Source organism: Ranitomeya variabilis, chromosome 3 (assembly GCF_051348905.1).
Source record: "Ranitomeya variabilis isolate aRanVar5 chromosome 3, aRanVar5.hap1, whole genome shotgun sequence".
NCBI lineage: Eukaryota > Metazoa > Chordata > Amphibia > Anura > Dendrobatidae > Ranitomeya > Ranitomeya variabilis.
This window is the reverse complement of record NC_135234.1, coordinates 679,533,919-679,550,368: the sequence shown is the minus strand read 5'-3', so window position 1 is coordinate 679,550,368 and position 16,450 is coordinate 679,533,919. Positions and strand designations below refer to the sequence as shown.

The following is a 16,450-nucleotide window of genomic DNA, read 5'->3' as shown; positions in this document are numbered from 1 at the left end:
TGTTGCGATTTTTTCCGTGAAAAAATCGCATCGCGGAAAAAAAAGCAACATGTTCATTAAAAAATGCGGATTGCGGGGATTCCGCACACCTAGGAGTGCATTGATCTGCTTACTTCCCGCACGGGGCTGTGCACACCATGCGGGAAGTAAGCAGATTATGTGCGGTTGGTACCCAGGGTGGAGGAGAGGAGACTCTCCTCCACGGACTGGGCACCATATAATTGGTCAAAAAAAAAGAATTAAAATAAAAAATAGTGATATACTCACCTTCGATGTCTTCCCGCCTCTCAGGTGCATGCTGCCGCTTCGGTTCCTATAGCTGGTGTGCGGTGAAGGACCTGCGATGACGTCGCGTCCTGTGATTGGTCGCGAGACCGGTCATGTGACCGCTCACGTGACCGCGACGTCATGGAAGGTCCTGCGCACACACACCAGCTATAGGAACGGACGCCGCTGAGATCAGATGTCTGGGTGAGTATAAGCATTTTTTTATTTTTTTTATTATTTTTAAACATTCTATCTTTTACTATAGATGCTGCATAAGCAGCATCTATAGTAAAAAGTTGGTCACACTTGTCAAACAGTATGTTTGACAAGTGTGACCAACTTGTCAGTCAGTTTTCCAAGCAATGCTACAGATCGCTTGGAAAACTTTAGCATTCTGCAAGCTAATTACGTTTGCAGAATGCTAAAAAAAAACGCGAAAAAAAACGGAAAAAAAACGCAAAAAAAAAAATGCAGATTTCTTGCAGAAAATTTCCGGTTTTCTTCAGGAAATTTCTGCAAGAAATCCGGACGTGTGCACATACCCTTATTATGTCTTTTCCATATTGATTGTGTCAGTCATGTGCTAAGCGCCTTATCCCAACACTAAGGCCAGGGTCACACAAGAGAGTTTTACGGACATATGAGAGGCGCAAAAACTACGCATTGCACACGGACCAATGATTCTCTATGGGGCAGCTCCTATCTGCCGTATATTTCGCAGCCTTATTTTACGGGCGTAGAAAATCGCAGCATGCAGCGTTTGTCAGTGTATTGCGCAAAAAAAATTAGCCAATGAAAGTCTATGGGGGCAAGAAGAATACGGATTACACATGGACCATCAGTGTGACTTGCGAGAAATACGCACCAGTGTTCTATAGAAAAGCCGGTAATTCAGTGCGGTGTACAGTAAAATCACACTGACAGAGTAGAATAGAATAGATAGAATAAATGTGTACATATAGAATAGGTATATATATATATATACTATATATATACTAACGCATCGGGTATTCTAGAATATGCATGTCCCCGTAGTATATGGACAATGATGATTCCAGAATTCGCGGCAGACTGTGCCCGTCGCTGATTGGTCGAGGCAACCTTTATGACATCATTGTCACCATGGCAACCATTATGACATCTACGTCGATACTGTGCCCGTCGCTGATTGGTCGAGGCCCAGGCGGCCTCGACCAATCAGAGACGCGGGATTTCCAGGACAGACAGAAAAACCCTCAGACAATTATATATATAGACTAGATTGTGGCCCGATTCTAACGCATCGGGTATTCTAGAATATGCATGTCCCCGTATTATATGGACAATGAGGATTCCAGAATTCGCGGCAGACTGTGCCCGTCGCTGATTGGTCAAGGCAACCTTTATGACATCATTGTCGCCATGGCAACCATTATGACATCTACGTCGATACTGTGCCTGTCGCTGATTGGTCGAGGCGAATTCGCGGCAGACTGTGCCCGTCGCTGATTGGTCGAGGCAACCGTTATGACATCATCGTCGCCATGCTGTGCCCGTCGCTGATTGGTCGAGGCCTGGCGGCCTCGACCAATCAGAGAAGCGGGATTTCCAGGACAGACAGACAGACAGACAGAAAAACCCTTAGACAATTATATATATAGATATCTCATTGAGACACACACACACATATATATATTTATATTTAATACAGCGCTAGATAGCTTAAAAGCCGTTAATTCAATTGCCGGCTTTTGCTATCTCCTTATCAAACCTGACAGGATATGAGACATGGTTACATACAGTAAACCATTTCATATCCCTTATTTTTTTACATATTCCTCAATACTAATGTTAAAAGTGTCTGTGTGCAAAATTTGGTGGCTCTAGCTGTTAAAATAAAGGGTTAAATCACGGAACAAACTGGCGTGATCTCCCACGCAATTTTGTCCGTCAGAGTGGGAAAGCCAGTGACTGAGGGCAGATATTAATAGCCTAAAGAGGGACCATGGATATTGCCTTCCCCCGGCTAAAAACATCTGCCCCCAGACACCCAAGAAAAGGCACATCTGTAAGCCTGCTAATGCACCTGTTGCTCCTGGTTGTAAAAACTGGGGAATGAATGGAATGCAGGGGATTGTAGCATCGTACTCTTGCGGTGCTGCGCCCCCTGCTGGCATAAACTCATATGAACTCTAGCGTGGGAAAATATTCAGAAAAATTCCTATGCTAGAGCTCATATGAGTTTATGCCAGCAGGGGGCGCTGCACCGCAAGTCTACGATGCTACGTTCCTCTGCATTCCATTCATTCCCCAGTTTTTACAACCAGGAGCAACAGCTGCATTAGTAGGCTCCTGGTTGTAAATTTATTTAACCCCTTCAGATGGATTTACAGCGTGGGACATGACTGGTCGCCGGAAAGGTATGGGATATTGTTGCTTTTTTATTTTATTTTTTTAACACAACAAGGGTCTTCAGGTGGATTAAGCGTACAATAAAGATTTTATAACCCCATGTGTTTATTTATTTCATTAAAATACTTTATTCATAATGTGTGTGTGTATTATTAACCCCTTACTACTATTGGATTAATAATGGATAGGTGTCTTATTGACATCTCTCCATTATTAACCAGGCTTAATGTCACCTTACATTAGCAAGGTGACATTAACCCTTTATTACCCCATATCCCACCGCTACTCGGGAGTGGGAAGAGAAAGGCTAAGTGCCAGAATAGGCGCATCTTACAGATGTGTGTTGTGAATTCCGTTCTTGGGCTCCATCCTGTGGTTGCGAATGGTATTTTTGGGAGTTCTGCTCTTGGGCTCCCTCTGGTGGTTTCAAGTGGAACTTAGCAGCTGCGTTCACTAATCGGTTCCCTGGCCTTTGTTATTTAACTGGGCTTTTGGCTGTAGTGGATGCCAGCTGTCAATGTATTTCCTGTGGATTCAGTTCTTTCCTGGAAGTTCTCTGTTGGCCAGTCTATTTTCAGCTTAAGATAAGTCTGCTAGTTTTTGGGTGTTTCCCTGCTTATGACCTTCTGTTCAGTTTAGTTTTGTCTCTTTTGTCCAGCTTGTCATTATGAAATATTCCCGCTAGTTGGAAGCTCTGGGGTCGCAGATTTGCCCCTCCACACCGTGAGTCGGTGTGGTGGTTATTTTTTGTAAACTCTGCGTGGACTTTTTAGTTTTTATACTGACCGCACAGTAGCCTTTCCTATCTCTGTCTATTTAGATAGTATTGGCCTCCTTTGCTAAAAAATCTAGTTTCATTTCTGAGTTTGTCATTTCCCTCTCCACTCACCGCCAATATTTGTGGGGGGCTGTCTTCCTTTGGGGGTTTCTCTGAGGCAAGATAGTTTTCCGTTTCCATCTTCAGGGGTAGCTAGTTCTTAGGCTGTGAAGAGGTGTCTATGCAGAGTTAGGTACCCTCCACGGCTATTTCTATTGTTGGTGTTAGGAGTAGGGATTGCGGTCAGTAGAGTTACCACCTCCTCAGAGCTAGTACATTATTTGTTTTACCCACCAGGTCATTTCAGTGCTGCTCCGTATTCACTAGGTCATATCAGTGATTACTGTCTGTGGAGCTGCTACCTCCTCTAAGTTTGTCCATGATTGGTTTTACCGGCCACCAGGTCATCTCAGTACCGCTCCGTAACCACCAGGTCATAACAGATGTGCCTTTTCTTGGGTGGCTGGGGGCAGATGTTTTTAGCCAGGGGGGTTCAATAACCATGGTCCCACTCTAGGCTATTAATATCTGCCCTCAGTCACTGGCTTTCCCGCTCTGGCGAAGAAAATTGCGCGGGAGCCCACGCCAGTTTTTTCCGTGATTTAACCCTTTATTTTAACAGCTAGAGCCACCAAATTTTTCACACAGACACTTCTAACATTAGTAGTGAGGAATATGTAAAAAAATAAGGGATATGAAATGGTCTACTGTATGTATACCATGTCTCATATCCTGTCGGCTTTGATAAGGAGATAGCAGAATGTACCTCCGTACCTCCGCAACAACGACCTATGGAACACATTATGGATGGCAAAAGAAGCTGGAAGAACCAAACGAAATGACACAGGGTTGAGAATTTCAGAAATCTTATAAGGACTAATGAAACGAGGCTTAAACTTAGGAGACGAAACCTTCATAGGAACATAACGAGAAGACAACCAAACCAAATCCCCAACACGAAGTCGGGGACCAACACAACGACGGCGGTTAGCGAAACGTTGAGCCTTCTCCTGGGACAACATCAGATTGTCCACTACGTGAGTCCAAATTTGCTGCAACCTGTCCACCACAGAATCCACACCAGGACAGTCAGAAGGCTCAACCTGCCCCGAAGAAAAACGAGGAAGAAAACCAGAATTGCAAAAAAAAGGCGAAACCAAAGTAGCAGAACTGGCCCGATTATTAAGGGCGAACTCAGCCAATGGCAAGAAGGTCACCCAATCATCCTGATCAGCAGAAACAAAGCATCTCAGATAGGTTTCCAAAGTCTGGTTGGTTCGTTCGGTTTGGCCATTTGTTTGAGGATGGAAAGCCGAAGAAAAAGACAAATCAATGCCCATCTTAGCACAAAAGGACCGCCAAAACCTAGAGACAAACTGGGAACCTCTGTCCGACACAATGTTCTCCGGAATGCCATGCAAACGAACCACATGTTGAAAAAATAATGGCACCAAATCAGAGGAGGAAGGTAATTTAGGCAAGGGTACCAAATGGACCATCTTAGAAAAGCGATCACAAACCACCCAGATGACAGACATCCTTTGAGAGACAAGAAGATCTGAAATAAAATCCATGGAAACATGCGTCCAAGGCCTTTTCGGGACTGGCAAGGGCAAAAGCAACCCACTGGCACAAGAACAGCAGGGCTTAGCCCGAGCACAAGTCCCACAGGACTGCACAAAAGAACGCACATCCCGTGACAAGGAAGGCCACCAAAAGGACCTAGCCACCAAATCTCTGGTACCAAAAATCCCAGGATGACCGGCCAACACCGAGCAATGAACCTCAGAAATAACTCTGCTAGTCCACCTATCAGGGACAAACAGTTTCTCCGCTGGACAACGGTCAGGTCTATCAGCCTGAAACTCCTGCAGCACCCGCCGCAAATCAGGGGAGATAGCAGACAGAATTACCCCCTCTTTGAGAATACCAGCCGGCTCTGGGACTCCCGGAGAATCAGGCACAAAACTCCTAGAAAGGGCATCCGCCTTCACATTCTTAGAACCTGGAAGGTATGAGACCACAAAATCGAGAGAAAAACAGCGACCATCGAGCCTGTTTAGGATTCAACCGCTTGGCAGACTCGAGATAAGTCATATTTTTGTGATCCGTCAAGACCACCACGCGGTCCTTGGCTCCCTCAAGCCAATGTCGCCACTCCTCGAATGCCCACTTCATAGCTAGCAGCTCCCGATTGCCAACATCATAATTACGCTCAGCAGGCGAAAACTTTCTAGAAAAGAAGGCACATGGCTTCATCACAGAGCCATCAGCACTTCTTTGAGACAAAACAGCCCCTGCTCCAATTTCAGAAGCATCAACCTCGACCTGAAAAGGGAGCGAAACATCTGGCTGACGCAACACAGGGGCCGAAGAAAAACGACGTTTCAGCTCCTGAAAAGCCTCAACGGCCGCAGAGGACCAATTCACCACATCAGCACCTTTCTTGGTCAAATCAGTCAAAGGTTTAACCACACTAGAAAAATTAGCGATGAAGCGACGGTAAAAATTAGCAAAGCCCAGGAATTTCTGGAGGCTCTTCACCGATGTAGGTTGAGTCCAATCATAAATGGCCTGAACTTTAACAGGATCCATCTCGATAGTAGAAGGGGAAAAAATGAAGCCCAAAAAGGAAACCTTCTGAACTCCGAAGAGACATTTAGACCCCTTCACAAACAAGGAATTAGCACGAAGGACCTGGAATACCATTCTGACCTGTTTCACATGAGGCTCCCAATCACCCGAAAAGACCAAAATATCATCCAAATATACAATCATGAATCTATCCAGATACTTTCGGAAGATGTCATGCATAAAGGACTGAAACACAGATGGAGCATTTGAAAGCCCGAATGGCATTACCAGGTACTCAAAATGGCCCTCGGGCGTATTAAATGCTGTTTTCCATTCATCGCCCTGTTTAATACGCACAAGGTTATACGCCCCTCGAAGATCTATCTTGGTGAACCAACTAGCCCCCTTAATCCGAGCAAACAAATCAGACAGCAGAGGCAAAGGGTACTGAAATTTGACCGTGATTTTATTGAGAAGGCGGTAATCTATACAGGGTCTCAGAGAACCATCCTTCTTGGCCACAAAAAAGAACCCTGCTCCCAACGGTGATGAAGACGGGCGAATATGCCCTTTCTCCAAGGACTCCTTTATATAACTCCGCATAGCGGCGTGCTCTGGCACAGATAAATTGAAAAGTCGGCCCTTAGGAAACTTTCTACCAGGAATCAAATTAATAGCACAATTACAATCCCTATGAGGGGGTAGGACACTGGATTTGGGCTCATCAAATACATCCTGGTAATCCGACAAAAACTCAGGGACTTCAGAAGGAGTGGAAGAAGAAATTGACACCAATGGAACATCGCCATGTACCCCTTGACAACCCCAACTAGACACAGACATTGATTTCCAATCCAATACTGGATTATGAACCTGTAGCCATGGCAAACCCAACACGACCACATCATGCAAATTATGCAACACCAAAAAGCGAATATCTTCCTGATGTGCAGGAGCCATGCACATGGTCAACTGAGTCCAGTACTGAGGTTTATTCTTGGCCAACGGCGTGGCATCAATTCCCCTTAATGGAATAGGATACTGCAAAGGCTCCAAGAAAAAACCACAGCACCTGGCAAACTCCAAGTCCATCAAATTCAGGGCAGCGCCTGAATCCACAAATGCCATAACCGAGTAGGATGACAAAGAGCAAATCAGAGTAACAGACAAAAGAAAGGCTGTACAGTACCAATGGTGACAGACCTAGCGAACCGCTTAGTGCGCTTAGGACAATCAGAGATAGCATGAGTGGGGTCACCACAGTAAAAACACAGCCCATTCTGACGTCTGTGTTCTTGCCGTTCAGTTCTGGTCAAAGTTCTATCACATTGCATAAGCTCAGGCCTCTGCTCAGAGGACACCGCCAAATGGTGCACAAGCTTGCGCTCACGCAAACGCCGATCAATTTGAATGGCCAAGGACATTGATTCATTCAGACCAGCAGGCGTGGGGAACCCCACCATAACATCCTTAAGGGCTTCAGAAAGACCCTTTCTAAAAATTGCTGCCAGGGCACACTCATTCCATTGAGTAAGCACAGACCATTTTCTAAACTTCTGACAATATACCTCCGCTTCATCCTGACCCTGACACAAAGCTAGCAAGATTTTCTCTGCCTGATCCACTGAATTCGGTTCGTCATAAAGCAATCCAAGCGCCAGAAAAAACGCATCTACATTAAGCAATGCAGGATCTCCTGGCGCAAGGGAGAATGCCCAGTCTTGAGGGTCGCCACGCAACAAAGAAATAATAATTTTTACTTGCTGAATGGGGTCACCAGAGGAGCGGGGTTTCAAAGCAAGAAACAGTTTACAATTATTTTTGAAATTCAGAAACTTAGATCTATCCCCAGAAAACAAATCAGGAATTGGAATTCTTGGCTCTAACATGGGATTCTGAACTACATAATCTTGAATGCTTTGTACCCTTGCAGTAAGTTGATCCATACAAGAGGACAGACCTTGAATATCCATATCTACACCTGAGTCCTGAACCACCCAGAGGTTAAGGGGAAAAGAGAGACAAAACACACTGCAAAGAAAAAAAAATGGGTTCAGAACTTGTCTTATCCCTCTTTTGAGATGCAGTAACACTTTGTGGGCCAGCTGTACTGTTATGGACCTGGTGGTTAGGAGCACCCGGAATGACCTGATGAGTAAACTCAAAATCGGGACTAGCTCTGGGGAAGTGGGAACTCTGCTGACCGCAAACCCTGCTCCTATCACACACACTAGAAATAGCCGTGGAGCGTACCTAACTCTCCCTAGACGCCTCTTCACAGCCTAAGAGCTAACTACCCCTAAAGATAGAAATAGAAGCCTTACCTTGCCTCAGAGAAATTCCCCAAAGGTAAAGGCAGCCCCCCACATATATTGACTGTGAGTTAAGAGAAAGGTCACAAACACAGGAATGAAACAGGTTTTAGCAAAGGAGGCCAGACTTAACTAAATAGTCAGAGGAAAGAAAAGGGAACTATGCGGTCAGCACAAAAAACTACAAAAAGCCACGCAGAGTAAGCAAAAAGACTCCCCACACCGACTCACTGTGTGGAGGTGCCACTCTGCACTCCCAGAGCTTCCAGCTAGCAAGGGAATATCATGATAGCAAGCTGGATGAACTAGCAAAGACTTAGCTTCTGCTGGAGCAGACAGGTCCTCAGAGAAGTCCAAGAGAGATCTGAACCAATACTGAAACATTGACAGCTGGCATGAAGTAACGATCTGAGTGGAGTTCAATAGGGAAACCAGCATAGCAATAAACGAGGGCAGCTGATAAAGCCAACCTCAGTGACTAGCAGTTCCGCTCGAAGCCACCAGAGGGAGTCCAAGAGCAGAACTAACCAAAGTACCATTCATGACCACAGGAGGGAGTCCGAGAACGGAATTCACAACAGCAGAAGCCGGCAATTGAATTACAGGCTTTTAAGCTATCTAGCGCTGTATGAAATATAAATATATATATATATATATGTGTGTGTCTCACTGACAAATATATATATATATATATATATATATATATATATATATATATATATATATATAGACTGTATATATGTTTTCACAAATATTTGAGCCCATGGATCCATTATATGTCTATTTTGCAAGGTTGTGAGAAAAAAATGCAGTACGGATGCCATACGGATTACATACAGAGGATGACATGCGTAAAATACGCAGCCACACCCTGCCTACGGATGACGTACGGATCACTGTTTAGGGAGCATTTCTGTGTATTACGCCTGTAAAAATGGACCATATTTTCCTACGCTAAGTGTGACCCCGGCCTAACAGCGTAGCCAAAGAAAGAGACTATCGAATTCAACTGCACGGTTAGTTTTGGGTGCTTAATGTCAGCTATCATATGACTGACACAATCAATGTGGAAAATGGCAATAAAGATTAGATTTTTATTCACATTTCTTTCATGTTTACACCTTTGTAGCTGGTCACTTATTGTTAAACCCTTTAGATGCAATAGTGTTGTGAATTCTGCTTTTGGGTTCCCTCCGGTGGTGGTAGGTGGTAATGCAGTTGTCCCTGAGTTGCAGTCCTGGTCAGGTGTTTCTGCTGATTGCAGTTCTGACTGGGGTATTTAGGTGTGCAGGATCCATTAGTCCTTGCCAGTTGTCAATTGTTGTTGGGAGGTGTTGGACCTCTGCCTTGTTCCTCCTGCCTTTCTGCCAAATCAGCAAAGATAAGTGTCTGTTTTTTTTTTTCTGTGGCACACATGCTGTGTGCTTCATGATTCAGTGCTATTCTTTTGTGTTTTCTTGTCCAGCTTAGATTGTGTCAGTATTTTCTCAGTCTTGTTGGATTCTCTGGGGTTGCAGATATTCATTCCACGTCTTTAGTTAGATTGTGGAATTTTTTGTATTATCTGCTGTGGATATTTTTTGAAGGGTTTTAATACTGACCGCTTAGTATTCTGTCCTATCCTTTCCTATTTAGCTAGAGTGGCCTCTTTTGCTAAATCTTGTTTTCTGCCTGCGTGTGTCTTTTCTTCTCCTACTCACAGTCAATATTCGTGGGGGCTGCCTATTCTTTGGGGTTCTTCTCTGAGGCAAGGTAGTATTTCCATCTATAGGGGTATTTAGTCCTCTGGCTGTGTCGAGGTGTCTAGGGTTTGTTAGGCACACCCCACGGCTACTTCTAGTTGCGGTGTTAGTTCAGGATCTGCGGTCAGTATAGTTTCCACCTACTGCAGAGAAAGTTTCATGCGGCTCCAAGGTCACCGGATCATAACACAACAGTCAATAATAATCGAGGTATCTAAGCAGTTTGACAGAGACGGGCAAAAAAAAAGAATGTCAGAATTGCTGTTCTTTTAACTTTCCTATGTGGATTTTCTGTAATTATGGACTATGGATATATGACTGGTGTCGGACTAAGATGCCTAGGGACAACCAGTGATATTGAGTCGGTCATCCCTAGGGACAACCAGTGATATTGACTCTAGGGCACACTGCTGAATCACAAATGTACCTATTCTTCTATATAATAATACATTTGGTAATTTGATAAATGAAGGATGTGATTCTGCTTGTCTGTACATAGTGGATCAAGTGTATTGTTTCAGCTACTGCTTATGTCAGAAGGATGTGGACCCACTACTACACCAGGGCCCACCGGGGAATTTCCCCACTCTCCCACGGGCCAATCCAAGCCTGCATATTCCATATTAATTGTATTAATTGACATGAATTGATGTTAGCAGTAATTGATAGAAAAGTAAAAATACTTTCCTGTTTGAGCCATACATTAAGGCTGCTTTCACACATCAGTTTTTTGCCATCAGGCACAATCCGTTGAATGTTGAAAAAAAACAGATCCATTGCAGATTGTGAAAAACTGATGCGGTGGATCCGTTTTTTCGACAGATCCGACTAGCTGATACAGCTAATTGTATCCTAAAAAATTCGGAGCATGCTGAGTTAATAAAAAACGGAGTCCCTCACCGGATTCTATCATTTGACGGATCTGGCGCCATAAGGTTCCATTCTAGCAAACGTCGGATGGCGTTTTTTCGACGGACACAAAAAAAGTTACTATGTCTGTTTTCCCCTGCCGTCCGAAAACCAATTTTTGATGGATCCGGCGAACATGGATGAAACGTGAGGCCATCCGTCGCAATCTGTCGCTAATACAAGTCTATGAGAAAAAGACAGATCCAGCGGCAACTTTTGCCAGATTCGTTTTTTCAAAATTCGCCGGATTGTCCCTGACGGCAAAAAACTGATGTGTGAAAGCAGCCTAATTTGGGAACTAGCATCCATCTTTCCTGGAGAAAATCTCTGAGCTGCTTACAATGCAGATTTCATGGTAATAGTTTTTCTTGAGGTTTATCCATTTTTTTAATTACATTCTGAATTTTCCAAATGTATTTTTTTCTTTAATTTGTAAATAAAAAAAAATCTTTAGAGAAGATCAACTTTGTAGCCAAAAAAAAAACTACAGATAAAAGGATTGTTGCCTATGTCTCGGTCCCTATATGAAGTCTTTGCAAGGTTGATGGGGATACGCGGGAGATAACCTGTTATGTATATACTGACCCCTGTGCTTTCCTGCAGAGGAGAAGAACAGCTCCGGGCCCATGCATCCAGCACATGGTAAGGAGGTAGGGGGTTAATAAATGCATGGAAGAGTGGAGGGGCTGGCAAGGAAGGGGTGATGGAAATGAGCAGGACGTGGCTGCGTTTCTGTGTGAAGTTTTTCTTGGCTGAATATATGGAGAGAGTGACACAGCCAGTTCTAGAGAAGATGAGGAGGGGCGAGAAAAAGGAAATTTCAGGAACACACTGTGGGACACAGATCTATTTGAAAACGCTATCTCTCTTTATCCACAGTTTACAGTTGTAAATATTATGGGCCCCAGTCATCATTTCAGGATGTTTTAAGTTCCTTTTTTTTCTCTTGTGTTATTTGCTGATGTTTTTTTTTGTGTCAAATCCATCAAAATAGTGCACACGATTCCTGAATTTTGCACAAAGGCAGAAACTATTTTTTTTTCTCTGTCTTTATCATTTTTGCAACACATAAGGTTGCAGTACTTGCAGGAAAATAATTCTGGCGTACAATGAAATCACTTCTGGGAGAACTGGAGTACGTGTGCAGCAAATTTTGCAAGTTTTTAAAAAGTCACAATTGATAAATTAGACAAAAATATCTTCAAAACAGGTGCAACTGAAAAGATGGATTTGGTGCAAACTAAAAAAAAAGAGGAGTAAAACGCCAAAAAAAAACTGTCGAAACTACAATAATAAATCTGGCCCTATATCTACAGGGTGGGCCATTTATATGGATACACCTAAATAAAATGGGAATGGTTGGGGATATCAACTTCCTGTTTGTGGCACATTAGTATATGGGAGGGGGAAAACTTTTCAAGATGGGTGGTAACCATGGTGGCCATTTTGAAGTCGGCCATTTTGGATCCAACTTTATTTTTTCCAGTGTGAAGAGGGTCATGTGACACATCAAACTTATTGAGAATTTCACAAGAAAAACAATGGTGTGCTTGGTTTCAACGTAACTTTATTCTTTCATGAGTTATTTACAAGTTTATGACTACTTATAAAATGTGTTCAAAGTGCTGCCCATTGTGTTGGATTGTCAATGCAACCCTCTTCTCCCACTCTTGACACACCGATAGCAACACCACAGAAGAAATGCTAGCACAGGCTTCCAGTATCCATTTTTTCAGATCTCGTACACCTGCACATCTCGTATCTCCACATCATAGACAACTGCCTTCACATGACCCCAAAGGTAAAAGTCTAAGGGGATCAGATCCGGAGAACTTGGTGGCCATTCAACTGGCCCACGACGACCAATCCACTTTCCAGGAAACACAAAAATTGGAGCACATAAATTGATGGTATGGTGTGGTATATGGGGTACAAAGATAGTGGGGCCATTCTTCATCAGTGGAAACCTCAATACCACTGGATATCTGAAACTGCTACATGATGATGTGTTGCCCTCTTTATGCATTGAAGATGGCACGCTCCCTGAGCTTTTCCAGCAAGATGGTGCACCACAACATTATGGGTATCAGGTCCAAGCATTCCTACATGAGCAGTTTCCTGGAAAGTGAATTGGTCGTCGTGGGGCAGTTGAATGGCCACCAAGGTCTCCCGATCTGACCCCCTTAGACTTTCATCTTTGGGGCAGCATCTGAAACAACAGATACTGGAAGTCTGTGCTAGCATTTCTTCTGCGGTGTTGCTATTGGACTGTCAAGAGTGGGAGAAGAGGGTTGCATTGACAATCTAACACAATGGGCAGCACTTTGAACACATTTTATAAGTGGTCATAAACTTGTAAATAACTCATGAAAGAATAAAGTTACGTTAAAAACAAGCACACCATTGTTTTTCTTATGAAATTCTCAATAAGTGTGATGTGTCACATGACCCTCTTCCCATTGAAAAAAATAAAGTTGGATCCAAAATGGCCAACTTCAAAATGGCCGCCATGGTGACCACCCGTCTTAAAAAGTTTTCCCCCTCCCATATACTAATGTGCCACAAACAGGAAGTTGATATCACCAACCATTCCCATTTTATTTAGGTGTATCCATATAAATGGCCCACCCTGTATATATACACCCCTACTAGACACCTGACTTCACCTCAAAATTAGTATATGTTAGCCAATGTCCATGTCATTTTAATAATAGGGCAGCACTCATTCTGCCACCAGCTAGCTCTTCCGATCCCACCCCACACATGCCCGCATGGCTTGGTCCAGCATGGATGTCTTCTATATGAACAGTTAGTATAGAAAAGTAGGAGACAAAAAAGCGCAAATAGGGTCTTATCCTCAGGATTGCTTCTAATCAATTATGAGAGAACTGCTCACCTGGTGGTACACAGTAAAGGCGTGTAGTTTGTCAGCTGCTGCAGATCCACAGGTCGGCGCTGCGACCTCTTAGAGACGTTATAATTGATGAATGTGGATAAAATCCGCGCTGCTGCGACAAATAATGGATCCAGATATAGTTATAAGGTGTTCGGGTGGTTTATTCAACGCGTTTCGAAGCTCATTTCTCTGTGTGGAAACTTCCTGAAGAAGAAGCCATGAGCTTCGAAACGCGTTGAATAAACCACCCGAACACCTTATAACTATATCTGGATCCATTATTTGTCGCAGCAGCGCGGATTTTATCCACATTCATCTATTATAACGTTTCTATATGAAGAGAGCAGACTAAGCTCCTACCAGACACGTCAGTGACACTATCTTTCATAGAAACTAAACCCATCCGGTTCTATCTCGGCATCATTCTACCAACGGGGGACTGTCAAACAGGCCCTGTACACATTAGATGGTCAAATTCATCAGTTTTGATGGCATGAGCATGGCACCAATGTGCATGGCCAACTTTGGAAGTGTGGAGAGAAGTTTCTTGACTGTTCTCAATAGCAGTCAGCAGAACTGAGAATTCAGCTCCGGGTTATCATACAGATGGTGATGCAGGTTTCCTTCAAGGAATTAAATGAAACCTTTATCCAAAGCTATCTTTTGACTATGCATATATCCTGTAGTAATATGGTCAGGGGTGGTCATGGATTTTACATGGAAATCATGTAAGTGACTCAGTGGCGTGTAAAGCATCGGCCATGGTAAAGAGAATTCTTTCCTGGATGGAACTAGTTGTTATTCACGACCTTCTGGCTTTATTCTGCTTTTTGTGCTGTTGCTGCTCCTGAATAAACACCACAAGTCACTTTTCTCATTAGAGTTTTGCAATCCTGTGCTGAAACAAGCGGGAAACAAGGGGAGTGGCGGCGCTGCGGAGAATTGTATAACTGATCCGCTGTGGGAACTGGATTATTGTGTGCTGAAGTGGATCCCACAGTCTTTATGTGCTGCCCTATCTCAGGAGCTTTTATCGTTTTATATAAATGCAACCCTATAAACCTACATTCATGGCGGGCTACACAGTCCAAGCCTTGTGGTCCGATAGTTATTAGTGATAGTCTTTCTTGAGCAAGAGCTATGGAAAGTGCCCATAATTAATGATAATAATCACATAGGTCATTATACAGCCTCTCTTATGCTCTATTACTTCTTATTTAATTTATGGGGCATTTTAAAAGAGATATAAAAAGACAAAAGTGCATGAGTTGAGTTTGAGAAATAACTAGATATTTAGCAGATATAAAGATAATTAGAGTGATAGATAATAGATATATACGATAGATAGATAGATAGATAGATAGATAGATAGATAGATAGATAGATAGATAGATAGATAGATAAATTTGTGACTTTAAAAAGTTGGAAATGAAAAGATGAATATTGAGGAAACAAAAACCAAACACAAAACTAGACACAAAAGAAATAATGAATCGACTCTCCAGTGTATTAAAGTTTTTAGAGTGCTGCTTTTTTCCAGAATTTATTTATTAAGGACCCCAAGGTTATGGGCTGGGGCTTGCACCCTTATTTTGCATTGGACTGGTGGTTGCTTCCAATTGCAGATAGAAAGATAGGTCGTTGTTCTGTGGTGATGGTGAAATTATTTATAAGGGTGTTACTAATTTTTCTCAGAATCCTGACTGCTAGATCCCTGACTACGACTACAGTGATTATCTTCTGTCCATGCTGATACTGAGTCGCTATGTTTTTTTTCAGGGTTCTACCAAATCTCTCAACGTCAAACAAAGGAGCTCCCTACCAAGGTGAGGAGAGAGACTTACTACTGTTTGTATACAACACCCCAGCCTGGAATACTAAAGACAACTATATATAGTGAAGTCTCTTTGTGATCACCACCCAAAATTGCATTAAAAAGTAGTCTTATAGGGGATGGTCTTCCCAAAGATGGTCAGTTTTGATAACATATGGTAGAATTGAAAATTTGTAACAAGGACTTTGGTCTGTATATGGGGTGGGTCTTCTCAACAAGTTGGTCCTATGTTGAGTTTCCCTGTAATTAGCTTTAATTATGAAGCTGTGACCTCCTTGTGGTCTTTCATTTCAAAAGTGTGGAATGTGTCAGGTTATCAGGTAATTGTGATCATTAGATCTACTGTACTTTTTTTTATTTCAGGAGTTTTAGCCTAGATCAAGTGATCCAGCGCAACTATGACCTGGACCTGACATATATCACTGAACGTATCATTAGTGTCTTCTTCCCCACCATCCTGGAAGAACAACGATATCGAAGCAATCTGCGGGAGGTGGCAAGCATGCTGAGATCCAAACATGAGGACAAGTACCTGGTGAGAGCGGTTCCCCTTATCATAAATACTTCTCCCTTTCATCTAAATCCTAAAGATCTCTTTTCACAAACTCTGCAAACGTTATCATAGATGTAACATCGGCTGTCACTAGAATAAAATCCAAATGTAATCTAGAAGAACCTCACCTGCTTAGGTTTTATGACTAAAGCTAC

At 43.0% G+C, this 16,450-nt stretch overlaps 1 protein-coding gene across 3 annotated transcripts in view; it reads left to right on the top strand.

Annotated features, from left to right (window-relative positions):
- TNS2 (tensin 2) overlaps window positions 1-16,450 on the top strand; it is a 191,908-nt gene that overhangs the window by 98,158 nt on the left and 77,300 nt on the right. For all 3 annotated transcript variants that reach the window (XM_077298018.1, XM_077298020.1, XM_077298019.1), the window contains exons 5-7: window positions 11,616-11,654; window positions 15,688-15,734; window positions 16,106-16,277. In XM_077298018.1, coding sequence (XP_077154133.1) covers window positions 11,616-11,654; window positions 15,688-15,734; window positions 16,106-16,277 — 258 coding nt within the window. The remainder of the gene's footprint in view (window positions 1-11,615; window positions 11,655-15,687; window positions 15,735-16,105; window positions 16,278-16,450) is intronic.